This window comes from Danio aesculapii, chromosome 20 (assembly GCF_903798145.1).
Source record: "Danio aesculapii chromosome 20, fDanAes4.1, whole genome shotgun sequence".
NCBI lineage: Eukaryota > Metazoa > Chordata > Actinopteri > Cypriniformes > Danionidae > Danio > Danio aesculapii.
The window spans coordinates 48,490,999-48,513,765 of NC_079454.1; the positions used below are offsets into that span (position 1 = coordinate 48,490,999).

At 35.5% G+C, this 22,767-nt stretch overlaps 1 protein-coding gene across 1 annotated transcript in view; it reads left to right on the forward strand.

Moving 5' to 3' along the window:
- Positions 1-17,250, forward strand: part of hadhaa (hydroxyacyl-CoA dehydrogenase trifunctional multienzyme complex subunit alpha a) — a 40,022-nt gene extending 22,772 nt beyond the window's left edge. The window contains exons 11-20 of the mRNA XM_056481546.1: positions 580-689; positions 2,888-3,022; positions 7,275-7,446; positions 7,733-7,819; positions 9,891-10,031; positions 10,112-10,180; positions 12,384-12,579; positions 15,958-16,072; positions 16,336-16,481; positions 16,635-17,250. Coding sequence (XP_056337521.1) covers positions 580-689; positions 2,888-3,022; positions 7,275-7,446; positions 7,733-7,819; positions 9,891-10,031; positions 10,112-10,180; positions 12,384-12,579; positions 15,958-16,072; positions 16,336-16,481; positions 16,635-16,780 — 1,317 coding nt within the window. The 3' untranslated portion in view covers positions 16,781-17,250. The remainder of the gene's footprint in view (positions 1-579; positions 690-2,887; positions 3,023-7,274; positions 7,447-7,732; positions 7,820-9,890; positions 10,032-10,111; positions 10,181-12,383; positions 12,580-15,957; positions 16,073-16,335; positions 16,482-16,634) is intronic.
- The last annotated feature ends 5,517 nt before the right edge of the window (positions 17,251-22,767 follow it).

The window sequence follows — 22,767 nt, forward strand, 5'->3', positions numbered from 1 at the left end:
CATTGCATGAAACATTAGGTCATGAAAATTTACCTGAAAGTTTTGGAAAAATCATGGAAAAGTCATGGATTTTTAGTAGTAAAAATGTGTGTGAACCCTGAATAGTGTTTTGTTTTATCACAGCCCTGCCAGTGAGAGTGGTTGAGCTTGAGCACATGAAATGAAAAGCAAATTAGAAGCATCTTGAAGGGGGCGGGGGCATGTCAGACACTAGAAAGCATTTGATTGGTCAGAAAATTTAATGAGAAACTGAAGTATGAGGTGATCTACAAGCTTTACATGTTTATATCAGTTTAATATCTTCTAAATGTGAATTTTATCACTGATTTGGAGCACGCTACCATATAGATTTCCTAAAAACTAACAATACTGATTCTAACATCTTAAAAAAAAACTCTATTTTACCTTCAGTGGACCTTTAATCTCTTTTATAAAATGTTCACAATTTGGCTTAGCTTTAGCCCATTTTATTTACATGAATATGATAGTTTCCAAGTAAACGAAAAACTTACAATGACAAATAGGCCAAATAAATATCCTTAATAATAAAAAATCAAACAAATAAATCTTGTTTTCCAGAACTTCGGTCAGCTGGCGATGTCATCAGAATCTAGAGCTCTGATTGGTCTTTATCACGGTCAGGTGGCCTGCAAGAAGAACCACTTCGGGAAGCCGGAGAGAGAAGTGAAGTGCGTCTGGGTTGTTGCTAGAAAGGATACAGCTGTGGCCGGAAGTCAATTATTTATATTATTTATTAAAGTATCTAATAATTGTATTTTATTAACATTCACCCCTACCCCAGCCCTAAACCCAACCATCACAGTAATGTAAAACAGTAATTATACTGAGTTTCATTCATATTATTAGGTAAATAACCCAATAAATTGTATTTTATTGACGTCCATACCTACCCCAACTCTAAACCCATCTATGACAGGAATGTAAAAGAGTAATTATTAGGGATGCACCAATGCCACTTTTTTGGAACCTATTCGATCTTGAAACCAAAATTTCAAGGGCATTGAGCCTTTTCTAATTAAACATTTCAGGTAGGCCTACTTTGTGTGTGAAGAGCAGGTAATAACCCTCTCTACTCCAGTGTTGCAAATGCGATCTGCTGATCTAAATAACAGCCACAGCGCAACATGATTTAGAAACTGCAATGAGCTCCATGCTGCAAGTCGAAATGAAGCCATTTATTGCAAAACTAAATGCATTTCTCAACTAATTATTTAAACCAACAGGAACAAATAGTCTTGGGGAGTTTTTCGTGTTGTCATAAACGCGATACACAGTTTGAATTGTGATTGAATGGAGAATAATTGACAGGCACAGCTGAACTGAACATGAATTTAACCATGTAAATATTCATCTGTACTTCACATTAAACTATAGAATGGCTTCAGAACAATTGGGATATACTGTAGTAGCCCACATGACAATCTAGTGCCTTATAATAGGATACCTTCTTGGCTTTTGTTGGCTAATGAACACAGAATATAGCGCACGCGCAAGATCGGATTTAGATCGGTAACAGCTGGCCGATACTCGATCCAGCAAAAATATGCAGTATCGAATCGATATCCGATCCAAGTATCGGGCATCCCTAGTAATTATACTGAGTTTTATTCATATCATCAGGTAAATTACCCAATAAATTGTATTTTATTAACGTCCACCCCTATTCCCACCATCATATTAATGTAAAAACAGTCATTATTCTGATAATTATTCATATAATTTTTACTAAATAACCCATTAAGTGAAGTTTTCAAACTAATTTCGAGAGGAGCACGTGATATGATTGACTGCAGCTGGCCACTCATCTACATTCACTAGTTAGCCAATCAGATTAACCCCAACTCACTATAAGTAGCCTAGCTAGAACTACTCTCTTATCTTCGTTTTCCGAAGAAACCCCCCATCCACCCCTTCTCCTCCTTTCTTCCTCTTACCATGGGGAGCTCTCGAGAACCACCTGATCTCGTACTCCCCGCATATGCTCTATGGACCAGGCGGGAGCCCTGGGCTCACCTATCTCCGAGCTCAGAGTTCTCTCCCGGGACAGCATGCCAAACCTGCTAACAGTTGTCAAACAATATCTAAGTGTGAACTCTTGAATTGTATTTTATGAGCATTTACCCCAACCAAACCCTAAACACAACCATCACAGTAATGTAAAAACAGTACTTTCATGAGTATTATTCATATTATTAGTTCACTTACCCATTAAATTATATTTTATTAACATCTACCCCTACCCCAACCATCACAATAATGTAAAAACAGTGATTATACAGAGTAATATTCATATTATTTATTAAATTACCCATTAAAATGGTATTTTATTAATGTCCACCCCTACGCCAGCCCCAAACCCAACCAACACAGTAATGTAAAAACAGAAATTACTCTGATAATATTCATATTATTTATTAAATAACCCATTAATTGTATTTTATGAGCATTTACTGCAACCCAACCCTACACACAACCATCACAGTAATGTAAAAACAGTACTTTCATGAGTATTATTCATGTTATTATTTAACTTATCCATTAAATTATATTTTATTAACATCTACCCCTACCCCAACCATCACAATAATGTAAAAACAGTGATTATACAGAGTATTATTCATATTATTTATTAAATTACCCATTAAAATTGTATTTTATTAACGTCCACACCTACCCCAAACACAGCCCTCACAGTAATATAAAAATATTAATTGTTGTACAGTGTCACAAATATTAGGCTATATTGATGCATCTGCAGCTGTATCTCTTCTAGACTTTACCTTGGGTCTGGTGGGAGGGGCAGAGAGATGTGATGTCATCAGGATGAGATTATAATATCTGAATCTGCTTTTTGGTTTATTTTTAGGAATCTGGCTGTCCTGGGGGCGGGGCTTATGGGAGCGGGAATCGCCCAGGTGACCATAGACAAGGGTGTGGCCACTATTTTAAAGGACACAACAGTGGAAGGACTCGCCAGAGGTGAACAACAGGTGTACAAAGGGTCGGTATACTGTAGCAACAAAAATACACCTCATACAGCAGCTTGTTTTCTAAAACCATGTATTAAACAGGTCACAGTGAGACGGTTATTGTTACAGTAAATCTTATTGTCTCCTTTTGGGGCGATTTGTTCTGGAACATAATAATTTTACAACATATATAACACACCACATACTTAAGACAAACATTACACAACGTTAATAGTATTAAAGAAGAGGATGGGATATGTTAGATGTAATCTGGTGGGCTTTCTTTAACACCTGGCTTTCATACAAATTGGATAACCCCAGCACTTTCAGTCATAAAACTTTACTGCAGGTATTTAAAACCTTAGACAGTGAGTTCTTCTGTTTTACTTTTAAAGGGGCAGTAGGTCATCTGCCTAGATGCTAACCGGTTAGCATAATATCTTTTAAATACAATCCCTCCCCTGTCGTCCAAAGCAACACCTCCTGAAATTGCGAACGCACACGTTAAAGATGACAGAGACCCACTAGATCATGTCATTCACCAGTTAAAAAACTTTATAATACTTTATAATACTACAATTCTGAACGAAAAACTGTATTATATCTAGCATGTTTTCAGTTGTGTACCAAGCAAAACTTGTCATAATGTGCAATATTTCATGCATGCAAGGATCGCTGGTCTCACTCTCTCACAGGCTTTGTCTTAAAGCGATTACTGTATGCTTAGGTTGGTCAGATGGGTGCAGGAATTACACTTATTACTAAGCCAAACTTACATGCTATTTCAGACCAAATATTCAGAGTAGCATAGTAAACAATATAGTGAGCTTGTAACAGGCTGTCATTGTTCAAAATTGAACCAATGTGAATATAAAACCTCAGTAAACTTCACCTCAGTAAAGCAGGCTAGGTGGAATAATTACTGATGTTTTGTTGTTAAACTATATAAAATCTACATTATTGATGCTGTAAAAGGACCTTATGAAACTGAGAATAGTCGCATCAATCTATCACCGGGAGATTTCTGTGGCTGAACAACACTTCTGTGCATATAACCCATTCGTAACACAACACAAAAAGAGTTTAAAAACACAACATTACCTGTCTAACAGAAATACTTCAGCCATGGTGCCGTCCTTCCTCCAGTGTGCAAAACTAACTCCAATATTGATTCAGGATTTTTAAAAGTTTTGATTCAGCATTTTTTTTTAACGTTGTCACTTGTGTCCACGTGACCGTGGCGCGCGTGAACGCGCATCGGCGGATCTGCGTGAACAGAGATGCGCAGTTGTACAAATCTACATTTGCTAATAGACAGTTTGGACTACTTATCAGAATTAAGGGAATTGTCGGCCTGACAATTTTTAATTGGATGAACATTTTTTTTAGTCTTATGCTTACCCAGAATATAAAAATACAAGTAAATACAGTTAGGTCATTTACTTTAATCAGTACTATTGGAATGTGAAGAGACTTTCAACCAGCACAACAAAAAAAATTTCTGAAGACAATCACCTACTGCACCTTTAAAGAAGCAAAGCATCAGTGAAGATGGTTAAATTGATTCTACATACTGTAAGCCTCATAAAAAACAACCATAAGAGTCCTATCAATATTAAACTTTGCTAATTTGCGCAGACAAAAAAGTCTTTGTTGGCCTGTTCTATATTAGTCTTTCAGTATTGTCATTAAAATTAAATTTATTATCAATAAAAGTACCTAGGTACTTATAACTTTCAAACAGCAGAGGGCGCTGCACTCCACAGCATCAGAAAGAACCAATGAAAGCAGAGAGCCACCAGATGTCAGTGCTGTGATCTCTTTCTGTGTGTGCCCATGAGAGAACAGATAAAGGAGATTAAAATAAACTGCTGTGACTATTGTTACAGTAGAAATGGCAAGCTTAGAAATGTTATGAATTTTTTTTATTATTATTTCCAGGCCTAAAAAAACTCAATTCCTGGAGGGCCGCAGGTCTGCACAGTTTAGCTCCAACCAGCTCCAACTCACACCTGCTTAATAGTCTCTAGTAATCTTGAACACCTTGATTAGTTGCATCAGCTGTGCATCAGCTGTGTTTGTTTAGGGTTGGAGCAAAACTGTGCAGAGCTGCGGCCCTTCAGGAATCCAGTTTGAGACCTATGTTCTAATGTGTACATTGTTTGGAAAGTATATGTGTATATATATATATATATATATATATATATATATATATATATATATATATATATATATATATATATATATATATATTTATTTATTTATTTATTTATTTATTTATTTATTTATATATATATATATATATATATATATATATATATATACACACAAACTTTTTTTGACAACATTTTAAATAAGGCTTAATAAAAAAGTGTCTTATTTTATTTTTATATTAAATATTCTTTATTTTTATGTATGTTAAAGATATATTTACCCATTTTTATATGGGATTTGTTCTACTTGTAATTATATTCTTAATAAATAAATCTAAAATGTAAATAAGATAAGTTAAGCCTTAATTGAATTGAATTGAATTGCATTATTTTTTACTTTAAGACTTTAATACAGCGTTTAGGGTAACGCATTACAAGTAATGCGAGTTACATACTAATGTTACTTTTCTAAATAATGAGTAAAGCATTACTTATAAAATTAAATTAATAATATTTGAGTTACTTTTTAAAAATTGTAATGCTAGTTACATTTTAGTTTATTTAATTAGCTTATAAAAAAATAAACAGCTGAATTAAAATGAACAAAGTCACGTTGAATCCCACACTCAGGAACAGACAGAATGGAGGAACAGACAGAAATCAAAATGGCAGCCTTTTTCATTATTCTGAACGGATCAAAAAAGGGAAAAGGGGATTGTCTGAATGGACAGTGATTTTTACCTCACTAATAAGACAAAAAAGTACAAAGGTAGAAAACACATTGCTGTACACTTATTAATCTATATACAGTTGAAGTCAGAATTATTAGCCCCCCTGAATTTTTGAGAAGATTTTTTCAACACATTTCAAAACATAACTGTTTTAATAACTCATTTCTAATAACTGATTTATTTTATAAATCTGTTCTGTAGACTATCAGAAAAAATATTGCTTAAAGGGGCTAATAATTTTGACCTTAAAATGGTTTTTAAAAAATTAAAAACTGCTTTTATTCTAGCCAAAATAATAAGACTTTCTCCAGAAGAAAAAAATATTATCAGACAAAATGTGAAAATTTCCTTGCTCTGTTAAACATCATTTAGGAAATATATAAAAAAGAAAAGATAATTCAAAGGGGGGCTAATAATTCTGACCTGACTTGTATATGGCATATAGCTTGAGGGTCAAAGAAGTTAAGTTAAGATAATATTATCCTACATTGTTATTTTTTTATGTGTTTTTTTTTTTTTTTTTTTTGGAAGGTAAATGTAGGTGTAGGCTATACTGTGCATTGTTAACTGTAGAGCTCCTCTGTTTAAAAAAAGAAAAAAAAAATCCTGCAAGTTCTGAAAGAGATCAAGTGTCAGCCAGGTCAGAAAAACTAACTCAAAAGTATTACTTACCATAAAAAGTACTAAGTAACGCAACTTATTTGGGGAGTAACTCAATATTGTAATGCATTACTTTCTAAAGTAACTTTCCCCAACATTAAAAATATATATATCTTGTAATATGTTTTCTTTTAGAGAAAGTCTTATTTGTTTTATTTCGGCTAGAATAAAAGCAGTTTTTAGCTTTTTGAACCCATTTTAAGGTCAAAATTATTAGCCCCTTTAAGCTATATTTGTTTTCGATAGTCTACAGAACAACACATTGTTATACAATAACTTGCCTAATTACCCTAACCTGCCTAGTTAACCTAATTAACCTAGTTAAGCCTTTAAATGTCACTTTAAGCTGTATAGAAGTGTCTTGAATAATATCTAGTCAAATACGATTTGCTGTCATCATGACAAAGATAAAATAAATCAGTTATTAGAAATGAGTTATTAAAACTGTTATGTTTAGAAATGTGTTGGAAAAATCTCGTCTCCATTATACAGAAATTGCGGAAAAAAATAAACAACAGGGGGGCTAATAATCCAGGGAGGCTAATAATTCTGACTTCAACTGTATGTATGTATATATATATATATATATATATATATATATATATATATATATATATATATATATATATATATATATATATATATATATGTATATGTATATATGTATATATATGTATATATGTATATTTAAATATAATGTAAAAATTAATATATTGTCAAACTCACTGTTTCATTCTCAGACTTAATGACAAAACAAAAAAGAAGAGTCTGACGACGTTCGAGAGAGATGGCATTATGTCAAAGCTGTCGGGACAGCTGGACTACCACGGCTTTGAAAAAGCAGACATGGTCATCGAAGCAGTGTTTGAAGACCTGGCCATAAAACATAAAGTGCTGAAGGAGGTCGAGGCTGTAAGTTCACCTGTGTGTGTGTGTGTGTGTGTGCGTGTGTGTATGTACAGTATTTATGTGTGTGTGTGTACAGTATGTATGCTTTTATCTGTCTCTGTGTGTGTGCGTGCGTATGTATATACTGTATTTACCTGTGTGTGTGTGTGTGTGTGTGTACAGTATGTATGCTTTTATCTGTCTCTGTCTCTGTGTGTGCGTGTATATATTTACGTGTATGTGTGTTTTACAGCTCTCCTATTGCGTTTATAGAAATATACACTACTAACAAAGCCTGTGATTCCTGCAGGTGATTCCTCCTCACTGTATCTTTGCCACCAACACATCCGCTCTGCCCATAAAAGACATTGCAGCTGCCAGCAAGAGGCCTGAGAAGGTGTGTGTGTGTATCAGTGTGTGTCTGTGAATTGTCACTTGCAAAAGTCTTGTATTACAGGTCAAGCAAACAGGTCAGGTATACGGCATACAAAGGAGTCTAACCTGGAAAATTAAAAAAAATGAATAATTAATAAACAAATAAGTTAAACTGTAATTAAAATATATACATAATAAGATATATACAGTTGAATTCAGAATTATTAGCCCCCCTTTGATATCTTTTTCAAATATTTCCCAAATGATGTTTAACAGAGCAAGGAAATTTTCACAGTATGTCTGATAATATTTTTTCTTCTGGAGAAAGTCTTATTTGTTTTATTTCGGCAAGAAGAAAAGCAGATTTTAATTTTTTAAAAGCCATTTTAAGGTAAAAATTATTAGCCCCTTTAAGCTATATATTTTTCTGATAGTCTACAGAACAAACCATCATTATACAATAACTTGCCTAATTAACCTAATTAACCTAGTTAGGCCTTTAAATGTCACTTTAAGCTGTATAGAAGTGTCTTGAAAAATATCAAGTCAATTATTATTCACTGTCATCATGACAAAGATAAAAAAAAAAATCAGTTATTAGAAATGAGTTATTAAAACTATTATGTTTAGAAACGTGTTAAAAAAAAAAAAAATCTTCTTTCCGTTAAACAGAAATTGGGGAAAAATAAATAAGGGGGCTAATAATTCAGGGGGGCAAATAATTCTGACTTTAAATGTGTATAGACACTAATGTTAGCTATAATAAAGGTTACACACAAACACAAATATATTGTCTATTTATCATCATCGTGGAAGATTAAAATATATTTTTGGCCCTCATCGAAGAAAAAAAAAAAAAGAGCTTGCATGCTAAAAAAATATTTTCCAGTTTTGCAAATTTTTTGTGGCAATTATATTAATGTAATTTTGTCATTTAAATTCTGATTTATATCTCCAAATGCATTTTTTTGTCAAGGCCAGTAACACAAAAAAACCCAAATGCAGGTGAAGACAAAGATTTATTGTAGAAGGCAAAAAAAAAAATCAGACAGATCAGTCCATGTGCAAAATTAAAAAAAAGAAAAAAAAAAAAAATCCTTTAGAAGGCAATGTCTCAGTCTCAGCGGGGAAGACACAAAAACTCTGTTCAACAAATGGAATCAAAATGCTCTTCAGCAAGCAGTCTTCAGTCTAATAGAAAGAACAAAAAATTACTTAGTCCAAAAAAAATGAACAACAATGGCAAAAAGAAAATACTTGCAGACTTTGCTGGAATAGTTTGGGAGAGAATGACTGGAAATAACCAGGAACAAAAAAATAGACTGTCCAGTAGAAACAGAGGCAGGTGAATTGGTCAAAACCAGGCCAGTGTCCAGGACAGCATAAATTCAGGCAGCGCAAGAGCAATGACTTCGGGCAAGCCATGGACTACACAGAAAGTCTGGGAAGGTAGGGAGAGAGTCCTGGAGTCAAACAGAAAAAGGTTAACTAAAAACATTCAGTTCACCTATCTGGGATGTTGCAGGTTCAGAAGCAAACAACAATCTGGCACAGAACAGCACAAACAAAAGAGAATATATAGGGGAGCTAACGAGGAGAAAATGAGCAAAGACAGGTGAAACAAAATCAACTAAATGAATGAGAACGAGGGGGTGGAGAGAAACAATTAGGAGCACAATCAAAGGAACATGTGGCTAGTACAAACAAACAAAACATAGAACCAGCCGATCAGCCAGGAGTCATGACATTTTTGGTCACACTTTACAGTAAGGGTTCATTATCTAATGTATTTACTCACATGAGCTAATGCTGAACAATACATGTAGAGCATTTATTAATCATAGCTCAGCATTTACTAATGCATTATTAAAATACAAATTCATGCATGTTAACATTAGTTAATGCACGGTGAGTTAACATGAACTAACAATGTACAGTGTATGGCTGTATTTTCATTAAATAATGTTAAGTAACATGAACAAATACTGTAATAAATGTGTTGCTCATAGTTTGTTCATGTTAATAAATACATTAACTAATACAACTTATTTACTTATTGTAAAGTTCTACCGAATATTTCTTCGCTGATGTAGGTGATCGGGATGCATTATTTCTCTCCGGTGGATAAAATGCAGCTGCTGGAAATCGTCACCACAGACAAAACCTCCAAAGACACCACCGCGTCTGCCGTGGCCATCGGACTCAAACAGGGGAAGCTCATCGTAGTGGTGGGGGTACGAACACATTTTGGTTCTCTACCTTTTGTTGTATTATCTGTGTATCATATTTACTGATCAAGTGTGCATTTCAACAGGATGGTCCAGGGTTTTACACCACTCGTTGTCTGGCGCCGATGTTAGCTGAAGCAGTTCGAATTCTTCAGGTAAACTCATATGTTTTGGGCTGTAATGCTTTTCGTGAAGTTAGTTTTATTTTTCAGTCTAATCTAAAGAAAACATCTGCAATACACATTAAAGTGTTTATTTATTGCACTTTCTCAATATGCAAATGCAGATATTAATTACAATACATATTTTGAAAGGTTATTTCTCAAAATTAGTTTGTTTCTCCTGCACTGAGCCATGCAATAAATCTTCACTTCAGCAGTTCCTACACCAAAATTTATGGTTTCATTCATATCTGAGTTATGATATTTTATGTTTACACACTACCTGACAAAAGTCTTGTCACCTATCCAAGTTTTAGGAACAAGAAATAATAACTTGACTTCTAGTTGATCATTTTGTATCAGAAGTGGCTTATATGAGTCAGTGCCAGTGGTGTAGTGGTTAGTGCGTCGACGCATGCGCTCCGTTGCTTACGGCGACCCGAGTTCGATTCCGCCTTGCGGTCCTATGCCGATCCTTCCCCTCTCTCTGCTCCCCATGCTTTCCTGTCAATGCTCTCTACTGTCCTATCAGATAAAGATGAAAAACACAGAACAATAATTATAAAAAAAAAAGAAGTGGCTTATATGAAAGGCAAAGCACTCTAGAATGCGCTGATTTTTACCACAATAAAATATGATCATGCCTTTATTTTTACAAATTTAATTAGGACAGTAAGGTCTGACTTTGCTTAGACAAAAGTCCTGTCACTGAACAGAAATAATGTCCAGTATAGAATATAAAGTCATGCTGCAGTGGAAACAGAATGAATATTGTATCTGACTCCATCATGAGCTTGGAGGACTGCATCCATACATCTCTGCAATGACTCAAATCACTTATTAATAAAGTCATCTGGAATGGCAAAGAAAGTGTTCCTGCAGTACTCCCAGAGTTCATCAAGATTCGTTGGATTCATCTTCAATGCCTCCTTCTTCATCTTACCCCAGACATACTCAATAATGTTCATTTTGGTGACTGGGCTGGCCAATCCTGGAGCACCTTGACCTTCTTTGCTTTCAGGAACTTTGATGTGGAGGCTGAAGTATGAGGAGCGCTATCCTGCTGAAGAATTTGCCCTCTCCTGTGCTTTGTAATGTAATGTGCAGCACAAATGTCTTGATACCTCAGGCTGTTGAAGTTGCCATCCACTCTGCAGATCTCTCGCACACCCCCATACTGAATGTAACCAACAAACCATGATTTTTCCTTCATTAAACTTGACTGATTTCTATGAGAATATTGGGGCCATGCAGGTTCCAGTAGGTCTTCTGCAGTATTTGTGATGATTGGGATGCAGTTCAACAGATGATTCAGCAGAAATATCTAACTTCTGCAACTTTTCCAGATGATCAACTAGAAGTCAAGTTATTCATTTTTGCTCTTACTACCGGCATTGACGACGAGACTTTTGTCATGTAGTGTACGTTTGTAATGTTTTATATATAATACTAATTTATATATAATTTTTTCTCTGTTAATAGTATTTTCATGAATTAGGAAATTATATAAATGGAAATTCAATTCAATTCACCTTTATTTGTATAGCGCTTATACAATGTAGATTGTGTCAAAGCAGCTTCACATAAAAGGTCACAGTAAATAGGAACATTGTAGTTCAGTTTTCAGTGTTTCAGTTCAGTTTAGCTCAGTTCAGTGTGGTTTAATAATCACTACTGAGAGTCCAAATACTGAAGAGCAAATCCAACGATGCGCAGCTCTACAGATCCCGAACCATGCAAGCCAGTGGCGAAATCCAAAATTCTCCCTGTAAAAAAACTATTTTTATTCTGTAAACAATATTTATCCTAATATTAAACAGAAGTGAGATTAAGGGAAATGTTAATTGTGTATTTTCTATATTTTTTCATGAGGTCAATATCGGTAAATTCGAATATTTTAGACATAATAAAAACTCTATTACTCAACATCATTCATGTTCAATCATGTAATAGATTTATCTACAGTATTTACACTTGGTAGTCTTGTTACATTTTGTAAAAGGAAGTATTTAATATATTTTTATGTTGCAAATATTTTGATTAAAAGAAATTGTACCAATGCAAATATGAATTCCTTAGTTTTGGTGCTCTTTCTCATAAAGCGTTTAGTCAGTAGTTGTTCTTCTGTGTCTCTTTAAAATTATTTTGATCATATGAGGCAACTCTAATCTTCCTGTCTCATCACTTTGGCTGAAAGGAAGGAGTCGGGCCCAAGAAACTGGATTCCCTGACAACAGGATTCGGGTTTCCTGTGGGCTTAGCGACACTTGCTGACGAGGTCGGTATTGACGTGGCGGCTCATGTTGCAGAGGATCTTGGCAAGGCTTTTGGAGCGCGGTTTGGAGGAGGAAATGTTGACTTCTTGAAGACCATGGTGCAAAAAGGTTTCAAAGGTACATCAGTTTAACCACATGCAGCTTTATCTCCATAAATTCTTAGTTAGGGATTACAGAACAGTGACTACTTTACATGGACATCAGTAATCTAAAGTTTTGCCTTAATCTGAATATGACAATAATATGACTAAAGTGTTCACATGAAGATGGGTGGCTCAGTGGTAAGCACTGTCGCCTCACAGAAGGAAGGTCACTGGTTTAAGTCCTGACTGGGCCAGTTGGCATTTCTGTGTAGAGTTTGCATGCTCTCCCCATGTTGGCGTGGGTTTCCTCCAGGTGCTCCGGTTTCCCCCACAGTCTAAAGACATGCGCTATAGGTGAATTGAATAAACTAATTTGGCCGATGTGTGTGAATGTGAGAGTGTATGGGGGTTTCCCAATACTGCATTGCAGCTGAAAGGACATCCGCTGTGTAAATCATATGCTGGAATAGTTGGCGGTTCATTCCGCTGTGGCGACCCCTGTTAAATCAGGGATTAAGCCGAAGGAAAATGAATGAATGACTGTTTACAATAGTTGCTTTTTAAATGTTCCTTTCATGATCTCGTTTTACATGTTATAGCACATAGTTCGATTAACGTCATTACGTCAGCTCAGCATTCAATGCTAGTTTCCTCCGGCGTTTCACGCAACAGTTCATGTTCATCATGGCACCGTATGTGATTTTGGGCGTTTTGTTTTTAATTTTGCGACACATTCAACTGCAGTTAATCTCTCACACTATGCGTGCAAACAGACGACGACGGATACAAATTCTCAAGCAACAGGCCACCTCTGCCATTTCATTCACTAACTTTTCATTCATGCCCCTGCGACAAAGTCAAGGCACTTCATAATATTAATTTCTTCCAGGATTCGTTTCCCGCTTACACCCAAAATCTGCTCTCTTGCTCGAAGCCATTCTCATTTGTTTGTCGTCAAACACCTGACAGCTGCTATGTGTGCGTCCTGTCGCAAAAAGTACTATAAAAGGGTAATGGTTTGATTAAGCTGTTAACAAGTCTGTACTGCACTTCAATAGTGCTAGTAAAATAGGAATGCTCCACATAATTCGATATAATTTCATCTTAATTTGATATGTGTACAGTTTGATTATGACTTTAGTCAGATTGAGGTCTTAATCGAAGTGTTGTCTTATTCGTATTAAAATCTGAGGATTTGTGTCCACGTAAACGCACTTATCGATACCAAGTTATAATTAAGTTCAGACAAAAAAAGGCATAATATGTCAAATATTTTCATTAAAATATGCAAAAACTACTAGAACATTGTTGTATATTTTGCTGATTTATATACTTGCGTTATCTCAGATGTTTCGATGAATGTTCAAATCTACAGTAATAAGCGATTTTAACTAGTGAGCAGAGTGTGTGCTGTGTGTTTATGCTTTGAAATAATCGATTTTAACTCGTGAGGCGGAGTGTGTGCTGTGTGTTCATGCTTTGAAATAAGCGATTTTAACTAGTGAGACGGAGTGTGTGCTGTGTGTTTATGCTTTGAAATAAGCGATTTTAACTAGTGAGACGGAGTGTGTGCTGTGTGTTTATGCTTTGAAATAAGCGATTTTAACTCGAGACGGAGTGTGTGCTGTGTGTTCATGCTTTGGTTTTATATTAAACAGGAAAACAGCAGCGAGGCTTTAATATGTTGTGTTTTATTAGTCTGCACAGAGCAGCGTTATAACTGAAACCTAAAATGTATTTAGTCTAATAAAAAGTGCTGCCGCCTTTGTTTGTTGTGAATACACGCCCTCTAGTGTTGAAAATTACATAACGTGCCTTTAAAGGGCTGGTACACCCAAAAAATAAATTTGGGGGCGTTTACATGGAAATGATAATGGCGGCGTTTTCAAAAACGTCCCTTGTTTCAGTCCCCATTATGCGGTTATGTAAACAAATATGCAAAACTCATCAAATGTTTTGTCTGCAAGCATTGTTGTATAAATGACGTATAATGTTATCTAGGTTTTTACATAAAAATAATTTAAAAGTAATTTGACCATTTTCTCCGTTTCTGACTCTCATTAAATGCTCTGTGTGAGTAGCTGTAGCATTAAAATATCCAAAGTCTTGAAAGTAAATACCCAAACATGTGATTGGAGGTTTTGTATATTGAACAAGTTTGCAGATTGAACAATTTAGCATATTAACAGGGTTAAGGCTGATTTATACTTCTGGTTTAGTCCAGCGCTGCCTTCGCGCGGCCGCATACCCATCAAGCTGACGCTGACCACACCTCTCAACGACACGTAGCACAAGCTCTGTGATTGGTCAGCTTGGTAGCGTTAACAGGTGTGGGCGGGGCTGAGGGCCGCAGAACAGCAGCGAGCCTGATGGAGTGATTGTTTACAATTGTTGAGACCCATGAAGGAGCTACAGATGGAAACTTTCCCTACTGAAAAAAACAGCTTAAACCAGCCTAGGCTGGTTGGCTGGTTTTAGCTGGTTGACCAGCCTGGTTTTAGAGGGGTTTTGGCCACTTTCAGGCTGGTTTCCAGCCATTTCCAGCCTGGTCTTAGCTGGTCAGGCTGGAAAATGACCAGCTAAAACCAGCTTGACCACCTTGCCAGGCTGGAAGCCCAGCCAAAACCAGCTTTGTCCAGCTTAAACCAGGCTGGTCAAGCTGGTTTTAGCTGGATTTAGATGGTCATTTTCCAGCCTGACCAGCTATGACCAGGCTGGAAATGGCTGGAAACCAGCCTGGAAATGGCCAAAACCCCTCTAAAACCAGGCTGGTCAACCAGCTAAAACCAGCCAACCAGCCTAGGCTGGTTTAAGCTGGATTTTTCAGCAGGGTTTATTTTGTGTTTACCTTATGATTAAAGTTGTTGCACGTTCGCCGGTTCCTGCCTCTAAATGAGTGGGTTGTAGCTAAAAAACAAAACATCCACAAAGAAACTCTGCCAGCTAGCATTTTGGAAGTGTTTGCAGGCTCGGAGATTTATATTTATATATTTATTTTTATTTATTTATTTTATTTTATTTTATTTTTTAAGGATAGTGTGAGGGTAAGTATTGAAAGGGTTGGTTTACCCAAAATTTATAAATCTATCATTACTTACTCAACCTTCACTTTTTCTGAACACAAAAGAAGACATTTTGAAGAATGCTGGTAGCGTTTTTTCCTACTATGGATTTTGATGGCTGCTAGCAACCAGCATTCTTCAAAACATCTTCTTTTGTGTTCAACAGAAAAAACGAAACATGTTTATTAAAACACATGAGGGAGAATAAATAATGAGGTAATTTTCAATTTTTGGTGAACTATCCCTTTAACAACAATGAATGAATTATCATTTTAAATTTCACTAAATACAAAGTATAACATGCATTAAACAATTTGACTGCTGATTCTGAGTGTCTGTGTGTACTTCAGGACGCAAGTCTGGAAAGGGTTGTTATGTGTACGGAGCCAAGTCAAAAGAAAAGAAAGTGAACTCAGAAGCTGAAGAAATTCTCAAGAGCTTCAAGCTAACAGCGCCCCCTGCTGTGTAAGCCGGTTTATATGATTAACTCCACAAAGTATTGCAACTAGAAACCCTTCATATTTCTCTCTTTATTCAATTTTTATTCCTTTAAAATCTGTTTTAACACATTTTTAATGAGTTTTATCTGTTTTTAATCATTTTTATTCTTTGTTGTCATTTTATTTAAGTATTTCACATACTTGTTTACGTGAAGTACTTTGAATTACATAATTACCATTATGTATGGAACGTGCTATATCAATACATTTGTTTTGCCTTGCCTTTAGCTCCAGCGATGAGGATATTCAGTACAGACTCGTGTCTCGATTTGTGAACGAGGCCGTGTTGTGTCTACAGGAAGGCATTCTGGCCGACCCCATTCAGGGAGATATTGGAGCAGTGTTTGGACTTGGCTTCCCGCCTTGCTTGGGAGGTAAAGCACATATCACACGCCTTGTAATTAAAGTGATTTATCGTAACTGATGTGGGCCTAGCACCGAGCCCTGAGGCACACCACATTATGCCTCGTGATAATTGTGGAGATACAAAGTAAACTGTAGCAACCTCTTTTTCTCCTGCATTTCAGGTCCGTTCCGTTTCGTGGATTCTTACGGCGCAGACAAACTTATCCAGAAAATGAAGCGCTTTGAGGAGGTCTATGGGAACCAGTTCAGTCCCTGCCAGCTTCTCCTCGATCATGCTAAAAATAACAGCAAGAGGTTCCACAAGTGAAAAAATTCACCACTGTTGTAATCTCCTCAATGACATCAGTATCATTTCACATTAAAAATAATGTCACATTTGCTCACTTAGTGCATTACTTGCGTAACTTTAGTGCACTGTAAATGTGCTGTATCATTTTTGGGTTCAAAAGCACTTTACTAGTTTGGCCTGTATATAATTTGTCGGTTTAATAGTCAAACAAACAATATAACATCTCTGAAAATTGAGACTTCTTCTTAACACCATGTTTTTTTAATGATTGATGGTAGTTTATTTATTCAGGTACACATCACATCGCTTCTGTTAAAGCCTTTTTTTGAATGTTGCAGCTACGTTGTTTTTGTTTTAACCAGTGTGCCTCAGATTATCTCCAAGTCGAGCTGGACAAGGACTTTTGCACAGTTATTAGTTGTATTTTTGTATAGCATAGTTTGTATGTTTGCATATGATTCTGCTACAATAAACTAACATCCCCTAAATTTGTCTGAAAGTGTATGTGTGTTTTTTTGTTTACACCCAGCACATAATTCACTATATGCAATGGAAAATCATTGAAAGAATTAGAAATGAATTAATATGTAGTTCTTACACAGATTTAAAAATATATACACTCGCCGACCACTTTATTAGGTACACCTGTCCAAATGCTGGTCAACTCAAATTTTTAATCAGCCAATCACATGGCAGCAACTCAATGCATTTAGGCATGTAGACATGGTCAAGACGATCTGCTGCAGTTCAAACCGAGCATCAGAATGGGGAAGAAAGGTGATTTAAGTGACTTTGAGTGTGGCATGGTTGTTGGTGCCAGACGGGCTGTATTTCAGTATTTCAGAAACTGCTGATCTACTGGGGTTTTCACACACAACCATCTCTAGGGTTTACAGAGAATGGTCTGAAAAAGAGAAAATATACAGTGAGCGGCAGTTCTGTGTGCGCAAATGCCTTGTTGATGTCAGAGGAGAATGGCCAGACTGGTTGGAGCTGATGGAAAGGCAACTTGTTACGACTGAGGTCTGCAGAAGAGCATATTTTTGCCAAGGATATTTTCTTGGCACACTTAGGGCTCATTAGTACCAACTGAACATTGTGTCAACGCCACAGCCTACCTGAGTATTGTTGCTGACCATGTCCATCCCTTTATGACCACAGTGTACCCATCTTCTGATGGCTACTTCCAGCAGGATAACACACCATGTCATAAAGCGTGAATCATCTCAGACTGGTTTCTTGAACATGACAATGAGTTCACTGTACTCAAATGGCCTCCACAGTCATCAGATGTCAATCCAATAGAGCACCTTTGGGATGTGGTGGAACGGGAGATTTACATCATGGATGTGCAGCTGACAAATCTGGAGCAACTGCGTGATGCTATCATGTCAATATGGAGCAAAATCTCTGAGGAATATTTGCAGTACTTTGTTGAATCTGTGCCACGAAGGATTAAGGCATTTCTGAAGGCAAATAGGTGAGTTTATATTTGTTATACAATATATAATTTGTTCTTTGTGGCAGCTTTGGAGATACTGCTGTTGTTTTAATATTTTAGCGTTTTATTGTGTATTTTCATCTTAACTTTAGTAAATTAGTTTAATGATTTTGCCGTAGACTATATTGATTTCTATTATATTTTACATCAAGTAAAACTACAGTAGGTTATAAGAAATGTTGCTTTTGGAACTAGATGAAATAAAAGTATATTTATTTTTGTTTGGGGAAAAAATTTAATTCATTAATTTTCTTTTTGTCTTTGTCATTTCATTAATCAGGTCACCACAGAACCACCAACTTATGCAGCATATGTTTTACACAGCGGATGCCCTTCCAGCTGCAAACCATCACTGGGAAACACCCATACACTCTCATTCACATACACATACACTATGGACAATTTAGCTTAACGTTACCCAATTCACCTATAGCGCATGTATTTGGACTGTGGGGGAAACCCCAAACGAACACGGGGAGAACATGCAAACTCCAAACAGAAATGTCAACTGACCCAGCCGGGGCTCGAACCTGCGACCTTCTTGTTTTAACATTTATTGTAATTTATTTTTAAATTCTGTATAGCCACCGCCAGTACGTATAAATTCGCGCCTATATCAGAAAAGCCCGCCAGTGCACGTTAATAGCAAAAACAAACATGGAGGATCGTCGTCGGATATTTACAACACTTGTCGTCTTTTCTGCGAGTAAGAAAACAGCTGTACACACCACTCACCAAGGTAGGAATGTAATTATTTGGGAATATGAATTAACATGTCTATATTTAAGCTTATTAGTTTGTTTCTGGACATTAACATTAGCTAATAAAAAGATGATAAGATAGCCGTCTAATATTGAATCATCAGGTTATATTACATTGAAACAAAAATCTGATTTTACAACATCTAATAATTTTATTTACAAATTTTAGTCACTTTTTAGTTGGTCCTTTTGAAAATGGATCTTAATTTATTTAGGTTAATAATTGAACTTATTTCAGTTGAAGCTGACAGTATGTGCTTTCGGCAAAGTAAGCTAATTGTTGCATGTAGATCATTTATTACTTAAGCCCACATGGTGTATTTGGGTTAAGATTTATGGAGTCGTGTGGGAATTAACTCCAGCATAATGACGGTGGAAGTTTCACTAAATGTTTTACGCAACCTTGTAGCCTACCGTGTATACCTGTATACAAACAGAAACACTTTATTTTTAACCTAAATATACTGTTAAATGAATAGTATGTGGAACCATTAACCAAACGGTGTCTATTTTGCTGTGTGACCATTTTAGTGGCATTTCCAGAAGTTAAAAAGAATTAAACTTAAGAACTAAAGTACTAAGTGTAGTACCAGATGTATTTGTATCAGGGGAAAGATTACAAGTTGTATCTGAGTACCTTGGTGTTTTGTTAGATTCAAAGCTATCATTTAACTCACAGGTTAAAAAGGTTTGTAACTGGGTCAGATTCAGTGTAGCAAATTTTAGATTTATTCGTGATCAGATGTCATGTGAGGCTGCCCTAAACTATTATCACTCCATGACCATTTCTCATATTACTTATTGTTTAACCACTTGGTCCCAAGCCAGCATTACTACTTTGAAACCACTTGAATCCTTATACAAACAATCTATAAAAATCCTTGATAAGATCAGCTCAATTTCACCATTATTCAATATTAAAGAAATACAACCTGCGTAGTTGGGAAAATGTACATATCTGTTTAATGTTTTAAGACTTTACATAACCCGACTTCACCACTAAATCAGTTTGTGAAAGTTAGAACGACTGCAACTAGAGGTGGTGAAAGAGGGGATTGTATTATTCCTCTCAAAAAAAAGTTAATTTAGTCAGTCGGTATTGTCAGTGAAACCGCTAGAGAATGGAACTCCACCAACAATTAGATCACTTACTTTTCGTTCTTTTCAGTCTCATGTTAAAATTTGGTTAGTGATAAATCAGCATTTTCAGCATTAGTACTGTATGCCTGACACTTTTGTCCTTTTCTGCTGCCATCAGTCTGTTGTTTTTTACTTTTTAATTGTATTTTATATATCAAAATGTATTTTATGTTATTATTCTGTGCTTTATTTTAGGTGTGACTTTTTAACATTCTGTCAGGCGTCTACAGATAAAAAATAGCCATTCTTGGCTAATTCTGGCACATTTTACAGTAATGTTTATTAATGTGCATTGACCCTGTAAACAAATAAACTAAACTAAACTAAAAACACAACCGAAAAGTTATCAGTGTGATATTTTCGTCAATAATTATCAGGTTTATTTGCTGGATGTTTTGAAATAGCTCTAAGTTGCAGTGTTCGTAAATAATAAAAATGGCACCTAAATAAATAAAAGTGGCTCAAAATTAAAATTGTATAATTCTAACATATATTTTGCCCAAATCACACTAGTATAAGATTCAGTGTAGCAAATTGTAGATTTATTCGTGATCAGATGTCATGTGAGGCTGCCCTAATCTATTATCACCCCATGATCATTTCTCATATCACTTATTGTTTAACCACTTGGTCCCAAGCCAGCATTACTACTTTGAAGCCACTTGAATCCTTATACAAACAATCTATAAAAACCCTTGACAAGAAATCAGCTCAGTTTCACCATTGTTCAATATTAAAGAAATACAACCTGCTTAGTTGGGAAAATTTAATCAAATATGTACATATCTGTTTAATGTTTAAGACTTTACACAGCCCGACTTCACCACTAAATCAGTTTGTGAATATTAGAACGACTGCTCACCGACCTACTAGAGGTGGTGAACGAGGGGATTGTATTATTCCTCTCAAAAAAGTTAATTTAGTCAGTCGGTATTTTCAGTGAAAGCTGCTAGAGAATGGAACTCCAACCCACCAACAATTAGAAGATCACTTACTTTTTATTATTTTCAGTCTCGTGTTAAAATTTGGTTAGTTTCAAATCAGCATTGTCAGCATTAGTACTGTATTCTTGACACTTTTGTCCTCTTCTGCTGCCATCAGTCTGTTGTTTTTTACTTTTAATTGTATTTTATATATCAAAATGTATTTTATGTTATTATTCTGTGCTTCTATTTTAGGTGAGACTTTTTAACATTCTGTAAGGGGTCTACAGATAAAAAATAGCCATTCTTGGCTAATTCTGGCACATTTTACAGTAAATTTTATTAATGTGCATTGACTCTGTAAACAAATAAACCGAACTAAACTAAAAACACAACCGAAAAGTTATCAGTGTGATATATTCGTCAATAGGCCTATAATGATCAGGTTTATTTGCTGGATGTTTTGAAATAGCTCTAAGTTGCAGTTTTCCTAAATAATAAAAATGGCACCTAAATAATTAAAGTGGCTCAAAATTACATTTTTATAATTCTAACATATATTTTGCCTAAATCACACTAGTATAAGTGTTGTTTTCTGAAGTAGTAAAACATTCATACTGATACTCGAGATCTGCAAGTAACTTTTTTGACACAGTATTGTCTGGTTTTGCTCTATACTGGCAATACAAATTGATGCAAAAAGATTAAAGATATAGTTCATCCATAAATTTAATCACGATTTCCTCATTTCAAACCTTTATAAGTTTCTTTTTTTCTGCTAAACACAAAAGAAGAGATTTCAAAAAATGTTGAATACCTGTAACCCTTGACTTCCATAATATTGTTTTCTTACATTGGAAGTCATTGGTTACAGGTGACCAGCTTTCTTTATAATATCTTCTTTAGTGTTCAACAGAAGAAAGAAACTTAAACAGGTTTGGAAACACCTGAGGGTGAGTAAATAGTGAATACATTTAAATTTTGGGGGTGAACTATAACTTTAATAACTTGTTTCAGTAACAGAAAGCTTGTATCATTTTTTAAAGGAATTGTTTATTATACCACACCATTCATTCATTCATTTTCCTTCGGCTTAGTCTCTATTTCAGAGGTCGCCACAGCGGAATGAACCACCAACTATTCCAGCTTATGTTTTACACAGCGGATGCCCTTCCAGTATTGGGAACCACACCGTTCAAGTGAGCACTATTGATTTATTTACAATTTTTTCTGAAGTTGATCCATCAGGATTAAATCACACAATTAAATCATACAAGATGACCTCACAGTACACATGAAACACACTACTGCTGTTACATATTATTAAAAGTACAAATGCATCTACTGAGGGGGGACGCTGTTAAATAAACATTCCAGAAACCTTCCTGAAATGCTGATAAAACAAAAGAAGAAGACGTGAGGTAAACCATTCTCATTTCAGCAGCTCTGACTCACCTCACACACACCCTTCATCAGCGTGGGCTGTAGTTAGTAAACTCTTAATTACTGTCACCTAATTACAGCGTGTTCTTTAGACTGTAAAGTCTCGCTGCTCTTATTAGCGTGTACATCACAAACTGAACTCGTTATTTTTAAATCTCCATAAAGTCTTCCTCCTGATATGAGCTCAGTGTGCACAGGAGAAAAGAAGAAAACTTGTGCTTTATATACTGTACTCAG